Source organism: Sebastes fasciatus, chromosome 17 (genome assembly GCF_043250625.1).
Source record: "Sebastes fasciatus isolate fSebFas1 chromosome 17, fSebFas1.pri, whole genome shotgun sequence".
Classification (NCBI taxonomy): domain Eukaryota; kingdom Metazoa; phylum Chordata; class Actinopteri; order Perciformes; family Sebastidae; genus Sebastes; species Sebastes fasciatus.
In genome coordinates, this window is record NC_133811.1 from 31,776,537 (window position 1) to 31,796,439 (window position 19,903).

Sequence of the window (19,903 nt, forward strand, 5' to 3'; positions counted from 1 at the left end):
CCTGCACACACAGCTTCTCTACCTCCACCTGCACACACAGCTTCTCTACCTCCACCTGCACACACAGCTTCTCTACCTCCACCTGCACACACACAGCTTCTCTACCTCCACCTGCAATCAGCTTCTCTACCTCCACCTGCACACACACAGCTTCTCTACCTCCACCTGCACACACACAGCTTCTCTACCTCCACCTGCACACACACAGCTTCTCTACCTCCACAGCCAAACACAGCAGACAAGGTGGAACATGCATCACAGATGTTTTGTTTTGCACACACACAGAGCTGGGTGGGACGTGTGTGTGTGTGTGTGTGTGTGTGTGTGTGTGTGTGTGTGTGTGTGTGTGTGTGTGTGTGTGTGTGTGTGTGTGTGTGTGTGTGTGTGTGTGTGTGTGTGTGTGTGTGTGTGTGTGTGTGTGTGTGTGTGTGTGTGTGAGAGAAAGAGGGAGGAAGGAGTAAACAGGAGTGAGGAATGTCTGGCTGCACCTTCAGCAAACTAACTGCAAAACAAGTTTCACCACGAGGCCAGGAGGACCTCCAGAGGAACTCTCTTGCATTTCTTTGTTCCTCATTGCATTTGTGGTCACAGTCCATATTTACAGCTCGCTACAAATGAAAATGCCAAAGCTCATCTGACTACATTTTTACAAAAAGCAGACTGAGTTGCAAACACAGACGGTCCATGAGACGATCCATGAGACGAGTGTTCACACTGTCTGCTATAAATCACAGCCACGTTTGATTCCTGCCCAGTTAGAGAACAGAGATCTGAATATTGTCCTGAATCCCAGTTCCCTTGATTGCACGTGTTGGTGTCAGATTCAGTTACTAAAAGAGAGAATTTTATTTTGCATCACTCCTCCACTGGAAGTGTGCTGATCCATCCTCAGCCTCTTCTTGTTTAGATCAAAACACTCTGATAACTTCTGTAGAAGATGGAAGTCACTGACCTCCATGAACTCTAATCTGATAATTGGCCAATTATCAGATTAGAGTATTTTTATTACCAACAATTATGTTGGGTGGAGTAGAGTGATTTTATTATGCCATTATTACTGAACTCCCTTATTCTGCAGCCCTTATATTCATCTCATTGGTTTAATGTGCTGCCGTGTTCTTTATTCTATCGTTGAATATACATGTTCCCAATAAAAACACCTGCACCTGAGGAGAGAAATAGGCATCAACGTAACAGAATATTGATTCATATTTGATCAGCGCTGCCTAGTTTGACCTTTTGGTCGGAGTTCAGAGTGATTGACAGCCGGCTCTCATAGACGGCAGCTGGACAGCAGACCTCAGATCAGCTCTGACTGCTTGTTTTCCTCCGGTCTGTGAAATCTTGCAGATGCTGTTAGGAGCACCGAAGGACACAGAGGGACATGACTATTTTCAGATTACCTGTCTCATGTACTACTGTCAGGATATAGTGACCACTGCTGCTTTAACACACACGTGTCTGTCCCACAGTGTTGACGTAGTCTTTGCGGGTTCACAGGTCTTAAAGAGTTGGGGAGCAACAGCTTACCGATGCTTTAAAGTTTGAACTATTACAAAGTGCAAAACCAAAACCACTGGACGGACTGGAGACGAGACGGCGTCGGTAGTGACGGCATACAGCTGCAGTTACACAATGCTACACAACAACGCTGTTCCATTTCATTTCAGGGAAGTTGTCCTTGAAATGCCTTTGGAAGGTCACACTGGAGTCTCCTGCTGACTGTTGGTCACTTGCAGCATGCACCTCTCTAAATGTCCTCCAGCTGCTGTGTGTCCGTCCTTGAGGACATACCTGTGGGTAAACACTCAGAGGACTTTCCGTTCCAACACGTTCCACATGGTGTTGTCCTAGAGAGCGGCCCCACCCGCTGCCACACATTGTACTGCAGTAACAGCGGCGTCCTCAGACCTGCTGTTTACAGCCTTTGTGTTGCGTAATGTGTTTTCCTCACACAGACACTCAGAGAGGTGCAGCAGTTCGGAGAACCTCGACATGTTTAACTGGAAAGACAAAGAACCAGCACATGTTTCCTGAGTGTGACACACACAACAATAACTCTGATCACTATTTGTTTGTGGTGATGATTATGAATTATCAACATCAGTGATCAGATTACTGAAGCCCTGAGAGGCTGTTTGTTTCTGATTTAAAGCTGCAGTAGTAGAAACGGAGCAAATATTATTATAAAAGTTAGTTTTATAAAACGGTCACTATATCCTGACAGTAGTGCATGAGACAGGTAACCTGAAAAATAATCATGTTCCTCCGGTGTCCTCCGGTGCTCCTAACGGCATCTGCAAATTTTCACAGACCGGAGGAAAACAAGCAGTCAGAGCTGATCTGAGGTCTGCTGTCCAGCTGCCGTCTCTGAGAGCCGGCTGTCAATCACTCTGAACTCCGACCAAACGGTGAAACTAGGCAGCGCTGATCAAATATGAATCAATATTCTGTTATTGTAATGCCTATTTCTCTCCTCACATGTTCTCAGAATCATCTGGTAGTGCACGGTTTAGCTGGAACATGAGAACGTTTGTGACCCGCTACCCCGGATGTATAAAGAGAACTGGACCCAGCGTTGGAGGCGGGGCTCCGTTCATCCTATCAGAGTGTCTCAGTGGAGCATGAAGACAAAACGGCTCGACTTCCGTCTGGAAAAGTACCCGGATCTTTGGGCACGTGGAACATGTGCAGTAGCGTCCGCTCAGTCACATGACTCGGTCACGGGGTCCCAACGTCACGCCGTCGTCACGACTTGGCTCTCCAGCCTCGGTCTGGGTCTCACTCACATGAACGGAGGAAGGGAAATAACTCTGGATTCAGCTGTTAGAGCGTTTTACAACTTTAAAAACGTAATGATTTAAATAAGGATTATTAGAGTGTTTGTACAGTAAAGTCGGTCGTAGGTCTCAGAGGGTTAAAGGTCAGTTATAAAACATTAGTAAGAAGAACTTTAGGTTGCATCTTCATATAAATAATCTCATCCTGCTGCAGGTTGGAGGCTGTTACTGAGTTTACATCAACATCTCTCTCAGCTGATCTGCTGACAGAGAGTCTGACACCTTGACCTTGACTCAAACGGAGAAGTGCTGCTTTCACCTCTTTTCGTGGTCCAGCTGACATCAGCTCAGCAGTTTGAGTGTGTGGGAGCCGCTGGAGGGTTGCTGAGGCAGCAACCACATTCACTACATTCAGATTGCAGCGCAGTTAGAGCAGCTATTAGTCCTGTTTACCTCAAAGCAGAAAGGTTGGAAGCCGCTGGTCGGCTGGACCTCTCTGTGTTGGCATGTCTCTCTGAGTCTCCCACACACCTGCAGATCATCTACACTGGAGGACTCGACATCGCTGGAGGATGTGAATGGTTGTCTGTCTGTATGTGTCAGCCCTGTGATGAACTGGTGACCTGTCCGGCTGTACGCTGCGTCTCGCCCAGCTGAGGACAGGCTTCAGCCCCGATGACCATGACCATGACCATGACACTGATGCTACTGATGGTGTTGATGATGAAAAAAAAATATATATCTGCTTCTGTCCACCCTGTGCGTTGCCTCTGTGCGTTGCCCCTGTGCGTTGCCTCTGTGCGTTGCCCCTGTGCGTTGCCTCTGTGCGTTGCCCCTGTGCGTTGCCCCTGTGCGTTGCTTCTGTGCGTTGCCCCTGTGCGTTGCCCCTGTGTGTTGCTTCTGTGCGTTGCCCCTGTGCGTTGCCTCTCAGCACCTGCGTCCGATCGGACTTGAAGCTGTTGTTGCCACTTCCTCACGTTGTTCCCTCCCGTCTAGATCGTTGCTTTGTGTTGTACGAACTCTCAGATGTACGTCGCTTTGGACAAAAACGTCTGCTCAATGAAATTGTAGAAAACACGTGGACTTGTAGCTCATTGATCTAAACCCATGGCCACAAGGGTGAATATAGATAAAGCTGTAGTCAGAACACACAACTGGTACATCTGACAAGTCCAAACATGACGTCATCATGAAGAGATCATGTAAAGATGTAAAGCAGAATTCATTATATAGATGTATATACACAGTATAGTTGGTTACACCGTCTGGTGTTATGTTTCCTCGACACCTTCACAAAGTTGACAAGCAGCTTTCAACACAGCCGACTCTTCATCTGACTCATGTTTCACAGCTTAATGCCGCCACCTGCTGGTTCATACAGGATCCACATGTCTTCAGGTGAAGTTGTTTAGTCAACCGCCGTCACCGAGCTCAAGAAGGAACTTAGATTTTTAAGGATAGCTTTGGTAGTTTTCAACCTGGACCCTGTTTCTCCATGTGTTTGGATGTAAGTGACTGATGGGGATACGGTACTGAGGGAGAGAGCTGCAGACAGCTTCAGAGAGGGGATCCAGGTGTATTGTTACACTACTATGTGTCTCTAATAGTCCACCCCATTTATATCAATGAGAGGAGACTGTTTGTAACTTCTTCACGTATAGATCATTGCAGGTCGGTGTCTCATGGTCTCTCGTGTGTCTCATGGTCTCTCGTGTGTCTCCTGGTCTCTCGTGTGTCTCATGGTCTCTCGTGTGTCTCCTGGTCTCTCGTGTGTCTCATGGTCTCTCATGGTCTCTCGTGTGTCTCATGGTCTCTCATGGTCTCTCGTGTGTCTCATGGTCTCTCGTGTGTCTCATGGTCTCTCATGGTCTCTCGTGTGTCTCATGGTCTCTCGTGTGTCTCCTGGTCTCTCGTGTGTCTCCTGGTCTCTCGTGTGTCTCCTGGTCTCTCGTGTGTCTCCTGGTCTCTCGTGTGTCTCGTGGTCTCTCGTGTGTCTCGTGGTCTCTCGTGTGTCTCATGGTCTCTCGTGTGTCTCATGGTCTCTCGTGTGTCTCATGGTCTCTCGTGTGTCTCCTGGTCTCTCGTGTGTCTCCTGGTCTCTCGTGTGTCTCCTGGTCTCTCGTGTGTCTCATGGTCTCTCGTGTGTCTCCGCTGTTCAGACTCAGACTCCAACACAAACTCCAGTGAAGCACCAAAACCTCTTGGTTGTATCTAGTGAAGCTGTTAAACAGTGTTGGCCGCGGTCGGAGGACGCGGAGGAGACCGTAGCTTTGGTCTCCAGGGCCGGAGTCTCTGCTGTACTCTGCTCCTCTGCTCCTCTGCCTGCCTTCACTCACACACCACGCTCCTTCTCTCTCTCTCTCTCCACCTCTCACGTGCATGCTGCTCACTCCACACTGCAGAAGAGTTAGTTTAGCTCTGAGAATATCTAGTGAATGTTCAGTGGACGTTTGTGCAGAAATAACTGCTGCAGCTCCTCCAGACCAACAGAGGTTTCCCGTGTCTTGTGAAGTGACGGGGCTCCGCAGAGAGAAACGTTATCGTCTCCCCCGTTCCCTCCGGCCGCGGTCGGGAGGCTGAGGCGGGAAAAGCCAACACTAGGATCAGCATTGATTCATGGAGAGACCTTGGTCTGGTCAGCTAACATTACTGCCAAGCAGCTGAAATATAGAGTGATATTGTGCTTTTAGCTGACGTGTGTCTCCTCACTGTGTTGAGTGATGCTCCTTCATGTCTATGTAGAGCGAGCACAAGCGCCAGCAACAGGACGCTGACTTTAGTTGACTTAACGGACACAGGTGAAGCTGTTAACAAGACATTTATGATTCGGACTAACAGGCCCTTTATTGAAGTCACACTTGGAAGCAAATTGTTTCAACCTTTATTAAACATAGCTTGCAAGAGATAAATATTACAAAGTTATTTCCTCCAAAATTAGCTTATTTTTTCAATCAATGCATAATTGTCAATCAACTGGCAGTATTCAAACAGCATTATTTTCTTTTTACTTTTTTGAAGACCGTTAAATATCAAGTATGTGCAAAAGGTCAGGATTGATGTAAGCAAAAAAAAAAAAAAAAAAAAGGACTTCAATTAGTTTCCGGTCAAATTTCATTAATCTGTTTCTGCTTCCCCCCAAAACAATGTTTATTTATTTCAACATCATCGTCAACATTATACAAAAAAGTCAACTGAAAATTGATAAAAACTGATTTTTGAAATTAAATGTTTCCCTGCATTAGCAACAACAACTAATAGAAGATAAAGCCGAGCGGTACAGAGGACCGTACATGTCGTCGTCTGCTGGCGTCGGCAGGAAAAGTGATCACTGATTCAGGGTCAGCTCTTCTCAGGTCAAGCAGCAGCAGCTGTGGCCATTTCATTAATACAAAAAAAACATTGTATAAGGTCGGACCAGGGTTCCACTGATGTAAAGGAATATTTAGTGCTGAACTTCCGTATTAAATGGACTTTTTACTTCACAAATTCCAATAGTTGGGCCCTAACGGTGTGTAAACCTCGGTGAGACGCCGGTAACTCAGCATCATATCAACATGTTGTGGGTTTAAGCTTAAGCCATTTAAAGTTTGTTTTTGCATTTGGACGCTGTAAATGTTGGTTCCTTACTTCCCCCGGCTCGTATACAGTCATACAGATAACGCAGCTTTGCTTTAAGTGTTTGTCCAGGTTATGTTTTTAGATATCTGCGCTGCTCGCAGCACTTTAAAGATGACGGTTGCAACAGCGACAACACATCTTTCCAGAGTTGGTATGAGAGAGAGAGAGCTGGACACGGTTGAGACCACGTTGGAAACATTTTAAACGTCATCTTTCAACGCTGCGAGGAGCACACATGATTCAGCACCCGCACGTTCCAGTCCAGTAAATGTTAAGACTCAATAGAAAGGCTGCTTGAATACGTGGACGTGTTTAAGTGGACATAATTTGTATGAACGTGCAAAAAAACGGATATTGCACCGACACCGGATCGGTTACGCACCGATACCGACTCAAAGCTGGATCGAGGTTTACTAATTTGTTGCTGCATTAAAAGGTTTACACTTGAATTGAATTTCCTGTTAATTGTGAAGATTTATTATTTAAATAATAATAATAAATAATTTAGTAAATTTATATCTGTGTGTTTATTTGTTACAATTTGTTTTTCGAAAGTTAAGAAAGTTTAAGTCGAGTCTGATGTTGCCTTACACATAACAGAATGATCCCAGTCTCTTCCACACAGTGAGGCATACAGATTATTAATTAAACAGCCGATAACCAGAAGCCCAGGTATCGCTATCGGTGCATCCCTAAAGACAACTCCTTTAGTGAGAGGCCAGTATCGGCTAACTGGTCCATCAGTCTGACCCTGGATCAGACCACTATAGTTCAGGAGGGTCACCTCGGTTCTGTCCGTGTAATCCCACATTCAAAGTGCTTTTATCTGGAGCGAGTTCACCCAACCGTTCTGTAAGAAAACAAAGCTTCAACGGCCAGCGAGAGGAAACTAAAGAAATGTTCAGACGTGTGACCTGAACCAATGAGCACCTTCCTGCTAACTCTATAAAACTCAGTCCTCCGACCGAAGTGAACGCGTCCAGGGAGACGGCTTCAAGAAGCAGAGAGGGGAGAAAGAAAGAAATCCCAAACATTTTGCACATTTGTTACACAATAATACACAGTGATCACAAAACGAAATGACAAGCTTCACAATATTCATGGCTTTTTGTTTGCTTTTCTACACAATATACAACCATTTAATTTCTTTTTTTCAGTACAAGGGAGGAGAAAAATGCTTATGTACAATAAGTCATTATTACTTCAAACCTAGCAAATATCGTGTCATTTATTTCCATAGTCAATAACATTTGTTTATTTTTTTTTAAAACTGCGATAGAAAGAAAAACAGAACTCGATTGAGACGTCAGAAAGAGAATGGACTTCTAATTGATTTTTTTTTTAGAGATTTCAAGAAAGAATCTGTAGTCCGAATACAAAGTGTGTGGATGCATCTGCAAAAGAGCAAGAGAGACAGGAGCGCTTTGTTTTCTTCTTCTTAGACTTCAGCTTGGCAGCAAAAAGGAAGATGCATGACAGAAAACATTGCTGAAATCAAATCGTGAGTGGCAGTAAAAATTTATCCCGGACATTAAAAACTCATGAAAATATATCTGTACATCCAATTTCAACGGTTCCACCAAAGGGAACATTGTTTTCTTTTATAGAATTAACAAAAATGATGTTTTCAGTTTACATCTCTGAATCTAATCCTAGGTAGTTTCATAGTCTTGGTCTTCCATTTAACGTGGCTGTTTACTATGTGACGGGCAGGTCTGGATTCCATCAGAACCTAAAAGAACACCAGCCGCTGTGCACATACGGACAGTGGGAGGGTAACGATGCAGAAGGTTGGTGACACATATTCACACACAACATGACAGTTAACAGGAGATGAGCAGACGCTGTGCAGTTACACCACTAATCTCTCAACCGCGTGGAGTTCCATCGAGGACGTCCGTTAGACGACCGACTGTTAGTTATTATTATAGTCACGGCTGTAAAGTATATATGACTGTGGTACTGTGTTGGGTAGGGATGCACCGATACTCTGCTCATGTACTCGTACTTGCAAAACGGCTCTGATACAACGGCACCGATACCACTTTACGGCAGTGTGATGTTAACCTCTCGTCACCATGTTTAGGGTCCTATCGCACGCGCTCACGCTCCACCTCCCCCACGGTGCGGGCGAGACGGGCCGGTGTTGTGCTCGACCCCGTGGGGCCGGGATCCCACCTCAGCCGGCGCGCGCCGGACCTCACTTTCATTGCACCACGGGGTTTTGCTTGCACCCTCTGACTCGCATGTGTTAGACTCCTTGGTCCGTGTTTCAAGACGGGTCGGGTGGGTTGCAGACATCGCCGCAGACCCCTGGCGCCTTCTACGTGGGCCGAGCCCCGCCCTGGGGGCACGACGCGGTTGGGACGCACTGAGGACAGTCCGCCCCGGTTGACAGTTGCACCGGGAGCAGGGGCCGGGCCCTTTGTCCACGGCCCCGGGAAGCACCTTCACCCCGAGCCTTTCCAAGCCGACCTAGAGCCGGTGGCGGCGCACCGCCTCGTATGCGGGACTCCCCAGCCTGCCGTGTGTCGCTCACACCCTCCAGCTGGCTGATAACGAGGCTCTTTAGGCACAGAGAAGTACTCGTATCGGTACTCGGTATCGGCGAGTACCCAAATGTAAGTACTTGTACTCGGTCTGAAACAGACTGGTATCGGTGCATCACTAGTGTTGGTTTGTTGGTTTGTCCTAATCGTCACGGCTTGAGAGGAGGAGCTCATGAGAGCTTCTTTCTGTGCTCCAACATGACGGCTTTCAGAAAGACCCAATCTGAAACTAGCGCGGCAGCTAAACTGAGATATTCATAACAATTGTGCATTTTGCGATAAAAGCATGAAATTTGGCACAGATGCAGGTTTATATGTTATGAAAGATTAAGATATCAGGGCGCAGCATATTTGGCCCCTGGGGGCCATGGCAGCCAATTTCCAAAATGGCAGCCAAATAGGTGCTTTATATTCCTAAATGTTTCAGGAAACTGATTTTATGAGTCTTGGTGATTTCCAAGATGTGTTCAAGCTGATCAGATCAGATGTCAGAAGATCACACACATGTTTTTTAAAAGCTTTTAACCTTCAGAAAAACATGAAAACCAAATAAAGGGTCGCTTCAGGGCCCCTCCCCCCCCAGCCTTCATGATAGAATAGCTTCAGAACACCAAGACCTTCAGCTCTCCATCTTCTGACATCTGATCTCATCAGCTTGAACACACCTTGGAAATCATTAAGACTCATAAAATCAGTTTTCTGAAACATTTAGGAATATAAAGCGCATATTTGGCAGACATTTTTCAAAATGGCCGCCAAGGCCCCCCAGGGGCTAAATGTGCAGCGTCCCGATATCTATATCTTTCATAACATATAAACCTGCATCTGTGCAACAGATCATGCTTTTAGCACGCCATTGTTGCTCAACCGGCTCCACTACATGAACTGAGACGACGGAGCGCTTCATGACGAGTTCACGCTAAAACGTTTAGGTTTTACCAGCCGGCCTGAAGAGACGACACAAACTGAAGGTCTAGACGGTGGACAGAAGAACCACAGAAGAACCACAGAAGAACCACAACATCACGTTGAAGACAGAAGACGTCCGTGAAGAGTAACACTGAGAACCATGAAAACAAGACGAGCTCTGTTAGCTAGCTGATGGGGCTAATTCAAAACGCGCGCGCGCACACGCACACACACACACACACACGCACACACACACACACACACTCACTCGTCCATATGAAGTGCTGTAGTTTATTTAATTGTTCAACGAGGAGCTAATAGCCACTAGCTGTTTTTAACTGGGTTTTAACTGCCACCTTGGTGCTGTTTAACGTAGGCCTACATGTTTTGCATCCGCCGTTCAGCAGAAAGAGCTTTAACAGGTCTGTTGAGCATGTTAGCATGCCAACATGTGCTCATTAACACTAAACACAAAGTAGAGCTGAAGCTGACGAGACGAGCTCTGCAGGTATTTGGTCCTAAACCTGTCTAGGACCTGACTACTAGCTGGTCTGCAGCGCGTCGTACAGAAGGATTCAACGTTTAAAGAGTGTAATGTTCCAACCAGGTCCTCTGTTCCATTCACACACATTAACTGCACAGAAACTGAGAGATGCACATGGTTATAGAAACACATTAGCCGTTAGCCTAAGAACTGAAGGAATCCAACACGGCTGCCAGAGCGTGCGTCGGCCACCGGTAACCGCTAGCAACAGTGTCGGTCTCGTGTCGATGATGAACCTGTGCCGTGTTGTTTCACCACGCTACAAATCGGGATGTTCTGACGTTAGTTTGATCAAATCAGACACTAGATTCACAGATTCAGAGACTTCTTGGTGAGGTTTTTCACCTCTTCGTGGATTATTTGAGTAATCAGACTGAAATGTGTCGGACGGTCACATCGGAGCGCTGCGTCTCAAACGGACTTCATCACAGCCTCGTGTTTCCATGAGTAATACTGCACACTGAATGAACACTGCTTGAAATGCCTGAGCTACTAAAACACTGGGAGGAAACTAGTGAAGGGATGGACTGATTGGATTTGGAGTGAACGGATTAGAGCTCTAAACCAGTTTCTCCTTTAAAAACAGGGTGACACATCCCAACGTATTGTGGGGGTAATGTTGAGGAAACTCTGAGACACATTACTGCCTCTAAATGAAATATTTACTGAGCAGTTCAATTAATGAAATGTGCAAAAATATACTTCATTTGAGGTTTCCTGTAGCCGTGATCAGGGAATAGAGCAGCGTCCACGCTGTGGCTGCACGCGACCAGCCCATATCCCAGAAGAAGAACCCAAACTCCTCTAAATCTGAGAACATGGTTCTCAGCAGGAAACCGATGGATCGCCTACTCCGGGTAGGGAATGAGTCCTTACCCCAAGTGAAGGAGTTCAAGTACCTCGGGGTCTTGTTGGCGAGTGAGGGGACGATGGAACGTGAGATTGGAGACGGAGAATTGGATCAGCGGGGGCGGTATTGCATTCGTTTTACCGCACCGTTGTGATGAAAAGAGAGCTGAGCTCTCGATCTACCGGTCAATCTCCGTTCCTACTCTCACCTCTGGTCATGAGGGCTGATGGGTGAAGACCCAAAGAACTAGATCGCGGCTACGAGCGGCTGAAATGGGTTTCCTCAGGAGGGTGGCTGGCGTCTCCCTTAGAGATAGGGTGAGAAGCTCAGTCATCCGTGAGGGACTCGGAGTAGAGCCGCTGCTCCTTTGCGTTGAAAGGAGCCAGCTGAGGTGATTCGGGCATCTAGTAAGGATGCCCGAACGCCTCCGCCCGGGCGCCTCCCTAGGGAGGTGTTCCAGACACGACCAGCTGGGAGGAGGCCACGGGGAAGACCCAGGACTAGGTGGAGAGATTATATCTCCACACTGGCCTGGGAACGCCTCGGGATCCCCCAGTTAGAGCTGGTTAATGTGGCCCGGGAAAGGGAAGGTTGGGGTCCCCTGCTGGAGCTGTTGCCCCCACGACCCGACCCCAGATAAGAGGCTGAAGATGAGTGAGAGAGAAAATCCAAACTGAAACATGCGTTTTTGACTGTCTTGTATTGCTGCAGCAGCATCTGGTGGTGTCCCACTCATTGAATGCACTGCACTGAAAAGGAGAATAACTTTTAACTTAAACTAGGACCCGGTGCTTCTATACAGCCGGGGTCTAACAACGGGATTTGGAAGCCGACACTTGAGGTCCAACATCAACAGAGATCGACACTGGCAAAGTAAATTAGGATCAAACTAATTGGTCACACCTTGATGCAATCCAAGATACTCGGGACATGTCCCCTGACTCTCTGGTCGGCCGTCAGCCGGCGTCCAGACCTCAGCCGGCGTCCAGACCTCAGCCAGCGTCCGGACCTCAGCCGCTCTCAGTTGTAACATTCTTTTCCTCTTTTTTAAAAAAATGTTTTTTTCCAATTGGAAATATGCAAAGTGCTCCTCTGGAGTGAGGCAACTTGTGTGCAGAGCATGCACACAATGATTGATCCATGTCTCTCCCATAAAAGATATAATCCACATTCTTTTTTTTCTCCCTCTGAAGCTAGGTTATCTATACATAATCCATACAGATATTTCAATAGTTTCTGTTTTTAGCTATGATGATTATTATCGTCTCCGGGGGGGCTGATACCTCTCAGGTATGCCACCGTTTCATTAGGAGACGCCGCAAAACAAACAAACAAATAAACTAACAAATAAACTAACCAAAAAAAGTAGAAGGAAAGGTTGGTTGGGTGGGGGGGTTGGGGAGGAAGGGGGTCAACAATCAGAACCTAAAAACCCAAATAGAACAAGAAAAGGAACCCAGATTTCTCCGGGTTCTAGGTTACAGAATCTGGTGGTTTGGACGCAGAAAATGTGCTTCCACCTTTCAGATTTGAGTTCTTCTCAACTTTCTCAAAGAACATGTGATGCCAAGAGGAGCTGCTGGGTAAAAAGAGAGTTCAGTCTGTGCATACTGGATAACCAAAGGTATCTAGAGGGGGGGGGGGGGGGGGGGACACCATCAGTGGACACCATCACCCCCCGTGAATACTGGGTGAGTTTGTAGACGACGTCCTTCCGGCCTGTCAGATTCCCTCCTCGCTCGCTCCGAGTTTCTAGAGACCGTCGGTGCGCTGAAGGTGCAGTCGAGTCCTGATTAGTACAACTACAGTTCAACAGTATCTGTAGCAGGAGAGGCTGACGTCTGAAATGAAGAATGGCCTTTTTGATGGGGAATGGTGGGAGCCGACTAAGTAAAGGAAAAGGTTTTTGATCACATAGGATTCTCTTTTGTACACATCTGCACCTTTTGTCAGTCATGTCCAGTTAGTGAACTCTGATGGCGGCGGGGGGGGGCAAGATCTCCTCAAAAATTGGTGATGCTGCCCCCGAAACCTCCAGGTTGAACGCGTCGGAGCTTCGGCTGCATATCGGTGTGAAAACAGCTCTTGAAACTGGCCCTTTGGACAAGATGATGGGTGCTCTGCTTTTCAATTTCATGGACCCCCCAACCCCGGTTTTTGTTCCTTTCAGTATTTTCCACTTTGTTACTCCAAGTTAGCGAGCTAACACTTTTTACAAAGCTTCAAAGTTGTTAAACTTTATGTTGCATAGCAACCAGAGTGCACCCTGTTGATCTTCTGTTACTAGCAATAGTCACAATCTAAGCTTTAGAATTGAGCGGAGAACAAAATCCTACATGATCGCGGCCTAACGCGGCCCTACGATGAGTCAGCGTCACTGCCCAAAGGAAAAGGAGAGACAGCAGAGAAACAAAAAACGGACCAAACACTTAAAAAAGCATAATGAGTAATCGTAACTGAAGCAAAAATGGTAGTTGCAGGTATAATAGTGCTACCAACAGCGATAATAATGGGAATTATAATTGTTAAACAACGCTGACGAAGAAGATTTTTTACTATAATAAGAACATTTGAGATGCACTGACAGTTTAGTGTCGTTGTTGTCCGACTTGGTGGGTTTTCATGGGTTGGTTTAAGGTAGGCACACGGACAGGCACTGCATGCGATGGGGGGGTGGGGGGGATGTTGGTCGATCTGGGAGTGCTTCAGTATTGGGTAGGAAGATAAGGATGGGGGGTGACTTCAGAGGAGCAGGAAAGCTGAGCGGGGGCTCATTTCTGTCCGGTGATGGACTGCGATATGGATCGAGGTGGGATCATGTCCAACAGGTACTCTCTCTGCCGGTCTGCTAAGCTGGAGCTTTTATGGGCTCCAACTGCCGCTGGGTTCAGATAGGCAATATTTAACCCTACGGGAACAAGACAGACACATAGAGAGGACACTGTGAGCTCTACCAACACTTCACTTCAACTTCAGGCTTTAGAGCTTCCATCAAATCTCAATATTATTACTCAAACCCTCTCAAACCCTGAAGGGGTAGAACCCCATTGAGTTAGTGCTGATGTAGTATTATTATTAGGGTTCAAACCCTGAAGGGGTAGAACCCCATTGAGTTAGTGCTGATGTATTATTATTATTATGAGGGTTCAAACCCTGAAGGGGTAGAACCCCATTGAGTTAGTGCTGATGTATTATTATTATTATGAGGGTTCAAACCCTGAAGGGGTAGAACCCCATTGAGTTAGTGCTGATGTATTATTATTATGAGGGTTCAAACCCTGAAGGGGTAGAACCCCATTGAGTTAGTGCTGATGTAGTATTATTATTATGAGGGTTCAAACCCTGAAGGGGTAGAACCCCATTGAGTTAGTGCTGATGTAGTATTATTATTATGAGGGTTCAAACCCTGAAGGGGTAGAACCCCATTGAGTTAGTGCTGATGTATTATTATTATTATTAGGGTTCAAACCCTGAAGGGGTAGAACCCCATTGAGTTAGTGCTGATGTATTATTATTATTAGGGTTCAAACCCTGAAGGGGTAGAACCCCATTGAGTTAGTGCTGATGTATTATTATTATTAGGGTTCAAACCCTGAAGGGGTAGAACCCCATTGAGTTAGTGCTGATGTAGTATTATTATTATGAGGGTTCAAACCCTGAAGGGGTAGAACCCCATTGAGTTAGTGCTGATGTATTATTATTATTAGGGTTCAAACCCTGAAGGGGTAGAACCCCATTGAGTTAGTGCTGATGTATTATTATTAGGGTTCAAACCCTGAAGGGGTAGAACCCCATTGAGTTAGTGCTGATGTAGTATTATTATTATTAGGGTTCAAACCCTGAAGGGGTAGAACCCCATTGAGTTAGTGCTGATGTATTATTATTATGAGGGTTCAAACCCTGAAGGGGTAGAACCCCATTGAGTTAGTGCTGATGTATTATTATTATGAGGGTTCAAACCCTGAAGGGGTAGAACCCCATTGAGTTAGTGCTGATGTAGTATTATTATTATTAGGGTTCAAACCCTGAAGGGGTAGAACCCCATTGAGTTAGTGCTGATGTAGTATTATTATTATTAGGGTTCAAACCCTGAAGGGGTAGAACCCCATTGAGTTAGTGCTGATGTAGTATTATTATTATTAGGGTTCAAACCCTGAAGGGGTAGAACCCCATTGAGTTAGTGCTGATGTATTATTATTATTAGGGTTCAAACCCTGAAGGGGTAGAACCCCATTGAGTTAGTGCTGATGTATTATTATTATGAGGGTTCAAACCCTGAAGGGGTAGAACCCCATTGAGTTAGTGCTGATGTATTATTATTAGGGTTCAAACCCTGAAGGGGTAGAACCCCATTGAGTTAGTGCTGATGTATTATTATTAGGGTTCAAACCCTGAAGGGGTAGAACCCCATTGAGTTAGTGCTGATGTAGTATTATTATTATTAGGGTTCAAACCCTGAAGGGGTAGAACCCCATTGAGTTAGTGCTAATAATTCATCAACATTATTTCTTGTCTAATTGCTCAATAATATAATTAACGGCCAACAAACAAACACTTTGAAAGGACCCCCCCCCCCAACACCATGAGTTTGCGTGACTTGATATTTGACACACACATCTCCAACTCAACCGGCTCTATAAAAAGCCTCCTGGACCATAACAGTCCGCCATGATAGATTTTTTTGCTAATTTGCACGATCTGATAAACAGTAATAATATGAATATGAATAATATCTACTTTTTGGATAACCTGTCTGTTGCAGGTTAAAGTAGCTCTCTGCAACTTGGCGTCTACTTGGCCAAAGATCATCTGTGAGGGAACAAAAGAGCCATTTTAGGCAAAGAAAAAAAAAAATCTGTCTGGAGCCGCAAAACATTTGATCAATGTGATGAAGGTAACACAGTTTATAGTTTAAGTATATAGTATATCAGTCTAATGCAGTGAGGGCCAAAGAGACAATGTACTACGGAGTATTAGGGCCACATTGAGGGAAAACACATCTGAGACTTACACAATAAAGTCACAATATTATGAGAATAAAGTCATAACTTTATGAGAAAAAGAAAATAACACGTAAAATTACTACTTTATAATAACATCACTTTATTCTTGTAATATTACGACTTTATTTTCTAAATCTCAGATTTATTTTTTTCCTCAATGTGACCCTAATACTCCGTCGTACCGTCGTACCATAGACCTACAACAAAGATAAATAAAAATGAAAATGTAAACAAAGAAACAGTTATTAATTTCCATTTCTAAAAGTCCACAAGGAGCCACTGGAGAGGAGCTGAAGAGACGCAGGTTGATGACCCCTGACTTAAGATGATCAACTTTATAGTTTTGAAACAGGACTTTTGGTATTTGGATCAACTAGCTCATGAAAAATACATCAAATGAAACATTTATCAGATTGCGTCTCTATAGTCTCTATAGCTGTGTTATTACAATGTGTCAGATGCATATTTAATCAACACGTAGGTAAAGATAAGTGTCTGATTGATTGTTATCGGGCACCAAAAACACTCGCTTGCGACACAAACACAGAGTAGACGGAGTACAGTCGGTACCTGGGATGTTGTAGATCTGGCGACGGCTGTCGTGCTGCAGTCTGTTGCTGCTACTGCTGCTGCTGCCTCCACCGCTGCCACAGTGCTTGGCACTAGTCATCCCCATGAGGCTGCTGGCCACCGACAGCTGGGAGGCCTGGGCGAAGTTGGACAGGACGCCTCGCGCCGAGTTGGACAGACCTCGCTGCAGGGAGGCCTGAGGCTGGGGAGCCTGAGGACGGTACAGACACCCCATTTAACTTCACCGTCACTGCCACACACGGTGCACACATTACACAGCGGTGGCTGGCAGACGCAATGCATTACTGGATTTACTCAATTATCAAGAACACATACGGGACATTGGCTTGTTACAGCTTCAGACCTGCTGAATTACAGTTCTCTGTTTCTACTATTAATCCTTCTAAAACATTCCTGCGATTAAATGTGGGGCTCTGGTAACTTGACGTTTAATAGACAACTCAATAATTCATTCAATGAACATTCCCTAATTCAAAGTGAATATAATTCTTAATGGTAGCCCTACTTTAAAAAACACGAGACACTTCTTCCTGATCTTGAAGATCATTCCAAACCTACAGGCAGACAAACTTACTAATACTATAACACAAGTGAAGACACACTCGAGGCAGCCTGTCGGGGGGGCATGCTGCAGCGTACCTGGCGGAGTGCATGATGTCGGATCATGGAGTCGGTCTTGGAGGCGTTGGGTCCGGTCGGGGCCGAGCTGGGAGAGAGGGCCGCCTGCTGCTGCAGCCTCTGTTCGATCTCCTGACATGGAGGCACATTGAGGAAGGCACATGGATTAGTACATTCACATTCATCCACTATTCTACTCCTTGAGAGGCAATAGTTATTTGAAAGCAACAGTTTTTGGCAGGATAACAGAAATGCTGTGATTTGGGATCAAAAACTTTTGACATTTGGAGATTTCTGCAAGAATTGCATTTTTCGGCGATTGAATGGCGAGAACTTCTGTTCTGGAAACTACTCAGAAACCCCCTTATTGTCAATCTAGCTAGGAAAGCCATCCATCCTCTGAATGCTCTAGGTCTCTAGTTTGATCCATCCATCCTCTGAATGCTCTAGGTCTCTAGTCTGATCCATCCATCCTCTGAATGCTCTAGGTCTCTAGTCTGATCCATCCATCCTCTGAATGCTCTAGGTCTCTAGTTTGATCCATCCATCCTCTGAATGCTCTAGGTCTCTAGTTTGATCCATCCATCCTCTGAATGCTCTAGGTCTCTAGTTTGATCCATCCATCCTCTGAATGCTCTAGGTCTCTAGTTTGATCCATCCATCCTCTGAATGCTCTAGGTCTCTAGTCTGATCCATTCATCCTCTGAATGCTGTAGGTCTCTAGTTTGATCCATCCATCCTCTGAATGCTCTAGGTCTCTAGTCTGATCCATTCATCCTCTGAATGCTGTAGGTCTCTAGTCTGATCCATCCATCCTCTGAATGCTCTAGGTCTCTAGTCTGATCCATTCATCCTCTGAATGCTGTAGGTCTCTAGTCTGATCCATCCATCCTCTGAATGCTCTAGGTCTCTAGTCTGATCCATCCATCCTCTGAATGCTCTAGGTCTCTAGTCTGATCCATTCATCCTCTGAATGCTGTAGGTCTCTAGTCTGATCCATCCATCCTCTGAATGCTCTAGGTCTCTAGTCTGATCCATCCATCCTCTGAATGCTCTAGGTCTCTAGTCTGATCCATTCATCCTCTGAATGCTGTAGGTCTCTAGTTTGATCCATCCATCCTCTGAATGCTCTAGGTCTCTAGTTTGATCCATCCATCCTCTGAATGCTCTAGGTCTCTAGTTTGATCCATCCATCCTCTGAATGCTCTAGGTCTCTAGTCTGATCCATCCATCCTCTGAATGCTCTAGGTCTCTAGTCTGATCCATTCATCCTCTGAATGCTGTAGGTCTCTAGTTTGATCCATCCATCCTCTGAATGCTCTAGGTCTCTAGTTTGATCCATCCATCCTCTGAATGCTCTAGGTCTCTAGTTTGATCCATCCATCCTCTGAATGCTCTAGGTCTCTAGTCTGATCCATCCATCCTCTGAATGCTCTAGGTCTCTAGTCTGATCCATCCATCCTCTGAATGCTCTAGGTCTCTAGTCTGATCCATCCATCCTCTGAATGCTCTAGGTCTCTAGTTTGATCCATCCATCCTCTGAATGCTCTAGGTCTCTAGTCTGATCCATTCATCCTCTGAATGCTGTAGGTCTCTAGTTTGATCCATCCATCCTCTGAATGCTCTAGGTCTCTAGTTTGATCCATCCATCCTCTGAATGCTCTAGGTCTCTAGTTTGATCCATCCATCCTCTGAATGCTCTAGGTCTCTAGTCTGATCCATCCATCCTCTGAATGCTCTAGGTCTCTAGTCTGATCCTACAGCCTCTAGAAGACCGATTACAGCCCGACACGGCCATCCTAGGGGATCGGGAACGATATATGAGTGTTGTGTGTGAAAATCGATCGTTTTATCTCTTTGTAGTGTGTCGTAGTACACGACAACCGACGCCTCTAGCATGTTTGATTTTTGTTTTGCTTTCCATGATGTGTTCTGTCACGGCCGTGAATCTGACCGGCTGAGCTCAGAGTACACAGTAATGCACTGACGCACTGTAAACAGAAGGCTACTTATTATGCAGAGCAACTGCTGCCGGACCTCGCGGTAGGATATTCAATCTAGGTTGTGTCGGAGTAAAAAACACCACCGGCGTTGCGTCTTTGAGCATGGAGCATCCCGTTGCGCGAATGCTTTCTCTTCTCCCTGTGAATTATATTTGTATTGTTTTTCCCCGGAGCCTTGTGGGCCCCTTTACATGGTCGGATCCCGGGGGGGGCTTGAGCCCCGGTAAGCCCGTATATATTAGGAGAGTGCCAGGAGAGTGTGTGTTGTCGGAACAGGGGACCGACGTGTAGTTCGTCATGTGACGCGGCCGAGTCAAAACAAGAATTTATGACTCTCAATTGTCTGATCTGACATAGTGACCATCGTAACCGTCAAACACATCCTGTAGTCTGATCCTGGCGTTAGAGGCCAAATGTCTTATTTCCCTGTGATGTCGG

At 45.8% G+C, this 19,903-nt stretch overlaps 2 protein-coding genes and 1 long non-coding RNA gene across 4 annotated transcripts in view; all 3 read right to left on the reverse strand.

Annotated features, from left to right (window-relative positions):
• snapin (SNAP associated protein) overlaps nt 1–19,903 on the reverse strand; it is a 93,575-nt gene that overhangs the window by 41,767 nt on the left and 31,905 nt on the right. The window lies entirely within an intron of this gene.
• Nucleotides 5,645–12,894, reverse strand: LOC141754349 (uncharacterized). The gene is made up of 2 exons (XR_012590608.1): nt 12,260–12,894; nt 5,645–12,223 (listed from the first exon to the last, which is right to left on the reverse strand). It is a non-coding gene; the product is annotated as an uncharacterized LOC141754349 (long non-coding RNA).
• Nucleotides 12,917–19,903, reverse strand: part of gatad2b (GATA zinc finger domain containing 2B) — a 47,466-nt gene continuing 40,479 nt past the window's right edge. Inside the window, exons 9-12 of one of the 2 annotated variants that reach the window (XM_074613314.1) lie at nt 17,484–17,594; nt 16,824–17,034; nt 15,988–16,059; nt 12,917–14,158 (exon numbers count right to left, since the gene is read on the reverse strand). In XM_074613314.1, the coding sequence (XP_074469415.1) occupies nt 14,022–14,158; nt 15,988–16,059; nt 16,824–17,034; nt 17,484–17,594 (531 nt within the window). In that variant the 3' untranslated portion in view covers nt 12,917–14,021. The remainder of the gene's footprint in view (nt 14,159–15,987; nt 16,060–16,823; nt 17,035–17,483; nt 17,595–19,903) is intronic. The other variant, XM_074613315.1, reaches the window with a different exon arrangement.